The following is a 3,612-nucleotide window of genomic DNA, read 5'->3' as shown; positions in this document are numbered from 1 at the left end:
ATGACAATGTGGTTACTTTCACAATCTTCCAATAATGTCAGCCTGCTCAGGGATGGATGCACAGGACTGACATTTTTAAAACTGCTGCTAGAATATCAAGTCCCTGAAGTAGTAAGGCCACCTTGTGGCTACTGGCAGGAATTGCAGAGGAGATTATGATTATTCATCCATTAGATATCCCCAAGCAACAGCACTAACGGAACGGGTAAGTAGCACCAATATGGATTCCCCAGCAGTCCCCAGAGAGCTGGGGACCTTGGAGTAGTTTGTCAACTCCTTGTGGTTTCCAGCACTTTTCAGGTTGTGAAAAGAGGGCAAAAGGGGTACATGGTCTCTGAAGACAAGTAGCACAATGCAAGGGTTTACCACCCACCTAGCATATTTATCCAGGAACCTGTCCTGCATAGATCTAATCTACTCAGGGTTCCTGGTTTCCCTTGGACTGGACAGCCCAACAGAATGTCCCTCACTCCTGGCCTCCTGTGAAGGCCTACCAACATACCAGCCACCAACTGCTCTTCTAGTTCTAGGGGCCCGCACAGCTCTAATGCAAATCCAGCTCGGCATGAAGCATCCCAGCTCTACCCATGCATCTAAGCCCTGTGCAAAAGGACTTCCTTGTCTGCCCTTATATTGTAGCTCTTGGCCTGTGAACGCTCCCTGTTATTTCAGCCCTAAGATCAGTCCCTCTCTCTAAGTCTCTGCCAGCATATCCTGCTCCTGCTCCAATGTACCTCCCCCATTACATCCATCTCAGGCCCCACAACACAGCTCTGCCAATAAGCATCACTCCTGACTTGCAACAGACAGGACTCTTGAGTTTCAGACGTATGGATATGAATAACACTTGCTTGAGATTTACCAGCTTCCTTTGGATTTATTTGGGGCCCAATAAATGGATTTATTTATTTGGGGCCCCTGGGGGCCACCTCCATGTCTTCCTCTATGGCAGGGTACAGCATATTTTGCTAGTTCTGGGAGGGGAGTGAAGGGAGCAAAAGGGTAATAACACTAGCAACTCCCCTCATTGCCAAGGCTCTCTTGGCCATCAAAATGACCAGTGCTTCTGCCTACAGAGGTTGCACTAGCCAAACAAACCCAGGGCAGCTCTGGGCAAAAGCACCAGCCTCTAAGTGACAAGGACTCCTTGAGCGGGGAGGTAGTCCCCTGTAAAGAGAATGCAACGGACAAAATGGAGTCAGAGCCACTCTGGAGTAGAAAGAACAAGTGTTTAATGGAATGAATGGAGAAGTCCCCAAAGTCCACATGGGAAAAAACGCCCCTGTATAAGACTCCGACCATCTCCACTCCAGGGCTCAGTCCTGGCTTGAATTGGCTTTGGGACGCGTTCTCCAGGGAAGGAATTAAGGTGCATCATTCGCTCCACAGTGTCCCTGGTGACCGTTCCATGGCAGCCCCTGCTGAGCACATCAAATCTTCCAGGAAAGGGAGATTGGCTCACAAGTCCCTCTCCCCTTGGCAAGAGGAGAATCGTTGGGTTATCAGACAGGTGAAAGGGGTGCACACAACAATCCACAGGGCTGTGCTGGCCCTAGCAGTTAGAACCAAGCTCTGTCAGCATTAAGAGACCAGCTCTGGTGGATGGAGGGGGCTGCCCCACACCCAACCTGGAAGACAGGTCCGCAGCTGGGCATATTAACTGGCGAAACCTCTGCAAGGCAAAAATCAGACAGTCAACTGACCTGCAGGAAAGGATCCTGCCCACCCCACCAGCCTGCTTCTAGCAAGGACAGCACACAGCAGTGGGGCAAGGAGGAGCTTTGTAGTCATAGGAAAAAATCAACCTGGGATCTGAATAACTCATGACACCTCAAGCCTCCCTTGTAGAACTTCTGTCTTTAACTGCCAAGGATGTTCTAGACCAGGACTGTCTAACTTGTGAATTGCCCAGGGCTGCAGCCCCCTGGCCACATGCCACATTGACTGCACACCACACCACACAGTGCTGAGAGCTCCCTCTCCCCACTGCACCATGCCAAAGTCCCCACACCCAGCACCACGTGGCACTGGGTCCCCCAGGTCACCTGACCAGCTCCAGCAGAAGCAGCACCTGAACCAGGAGCCACAAGTTAAAACCTTGGGAGCCAGCTGCAGCCCATAAGTTGAAAGTTGGGCAGCCCTGCTCTAGAGTTACCCTGCCCAGCACACCTACACACAGTAATTTAAACAAGAGCTGGAGCCAACCTCAACGTTGGAACCCTCTGGAGATCGCCCTCAGCTGCGCTTGTGTGAGTTCTGGGTACGGAGTGAGAAAGGCTCCTTTCCCTGCTCCTGACCAGGACTTTGAACAGCCAAAATACAGGCAAGTGGCAAAGCATCAAACCCTGTTTTTACAAGGGATCCATCCTCTGCACAGTACCAACAGGCGACCATGAGACCAATCATCCCCTACACCTCTTCCAAGCAGCAGCACTCACACTTATCCCTCTGGTGGTCAAGGCTGCAGGAATCCCAGAGCCACACATAGCACTGGCATACAGGCAATAACTCACCTTCCACTGACCTCAGCAGGAGTTTGCCAATGGAAGGCTTGCAGAAAGCAGAGCTGCCTCTGTCTGGATATGCAAACCACAGGGACTCCAAGCCAGTCCTCTGTTCCAATCCATCCCCATGCACTGCTCTGGGGTGCAGGAAGTCTTGTGAAAAACTCAGGAATTTCCCAGTGCTCATGGTTCCAGCATAGCCAACATGAATGCTTTCTACTAATGCTCCTCTGCAGCCCTGGGGAGCCTCATTGAAGGAGTGAGGGACCTCACAGCATGGTCCAAGCATGCTGTGCTTTAGCAGGCCTCTGCTTCCCACACTGGGCCATGAGAACCACAACATAACTACTGGACAGAAAGCTCTAGCTTGTACTAGAGGTACTAGAGACTGAGCAGGTACCTCAGTGCCCCCAAATACTGCAAAAATGCATGCAAAGGTGGCTTCAAGCTTCCAATGGTGGCACTGCTGCCCTCTGTTACAGCACAAGCGCAGCCTAGAGGTCCCACTGCATGGCCTAGCCAGTCCTGCGCTCCGTGGTGTCCATATGCCAGATGTCCCTCCCACCCAATAATGTGGACCTGTCCGCCTTCCACAGAGCTGTGTACTGGCAGCAGTTGAAGAGATGAGTCAATACTAAGAGGCACAGGATGCGAGACAGCTCTGAACAGCCCTCCAGCCAGCCTGAATTCAATGATGCCGCTCATTTTTCAGAGTAAGAGACTAAGCCTCAGTAAATTAATTCAAGATACTATTAATACCACACCAAGGCTGCTTTGTGAGGCAATCATTCCATTACACCAGCAGCTTTTCAAGTCCCTCCCAGCCCCAATCCAGCCTGTATCCAGACCCAGGAGCAGCAGCCTTACCTTTCTCAGGGAGCCCTTGATTGTGGAGAGCTTGTAGAGGATCCAAAGAGGGATGCACACCATGGATGAGAGGGCCAGCAGCCAGCCCAGTGTATCTCCCCACCAGGGGTATACATACTTCTTGTTGTAAGTCAGTGGTGTGTATTTAATTAAAGAGAACAGGAAGGTTGCCTGTTGGGGTGAAAGAGGCCAAGAAAAGAGGAGGAGAGGAAAGCAATCTAGCTAACTAAAATGGTCTCCC

General features: G+C 51.2%; 1 protein-coding gene across 5 annotated transcripts in view; it reads right to left on the bottom strand.

Annotated features, from left to right (window-relative positions):
* Nucleotides 1–1,216: 1,216 nt before the first annotated feature.
* The window catches only part of LOC102372651 (sodium- and chloride-dependent GABA transporter 2), a 50,030-nt gene continuing 47,634 nt past the window's right edge, over nt 1,217–3,612 (bottom strand). For 3 of the 5 annotated variants that reach the window (XM_025209049.1, XM_025209050.1, XM_025209048.1), the window contains 3 exons: nt 3,372–3,542; nt 2,514–2,641; nt 1,217–1,672 (listed from right to left, as the gene is read on the bottom strand). In XM_025209049.1, the coding sequence (XP_025064834.1) occupies nt 1,657–1,672; nt 2,514–2,641; nt 3,372–3,542 (315 nt within the window). In that variant the 3' untranslated portion in view covers nt 1,217–1,656. Of the gene's footprint in view, nt 1,673–2,513; nt 2,642–3,371; nt 3,543–3,612 lie in introns of those variants that run through there. The other 2 variants (XM_006027745.3, XR_003095041.1) reach the window with 2 other exon arrangements.

This window comes from Alligator sinensis, unplaced genomic scaffold (assembly GCF_000455745.1).
Source record: "Alligator sinensis unplaced genomic scaffold, ASM45574v1 scaffold659_1, whole genome shotgun sequence".
NCBI classification, from domain to species: Eukaryota; Metazoa; Chordata; order Crocodylia; family Alligatoridae; genus Alligator; species Alligator sinensis.
The sequence above is the reverse complement of the archived record's forward strand: the minus strand, read 5'-3'. Positions and strand labels throughout refer to the sequence as shown.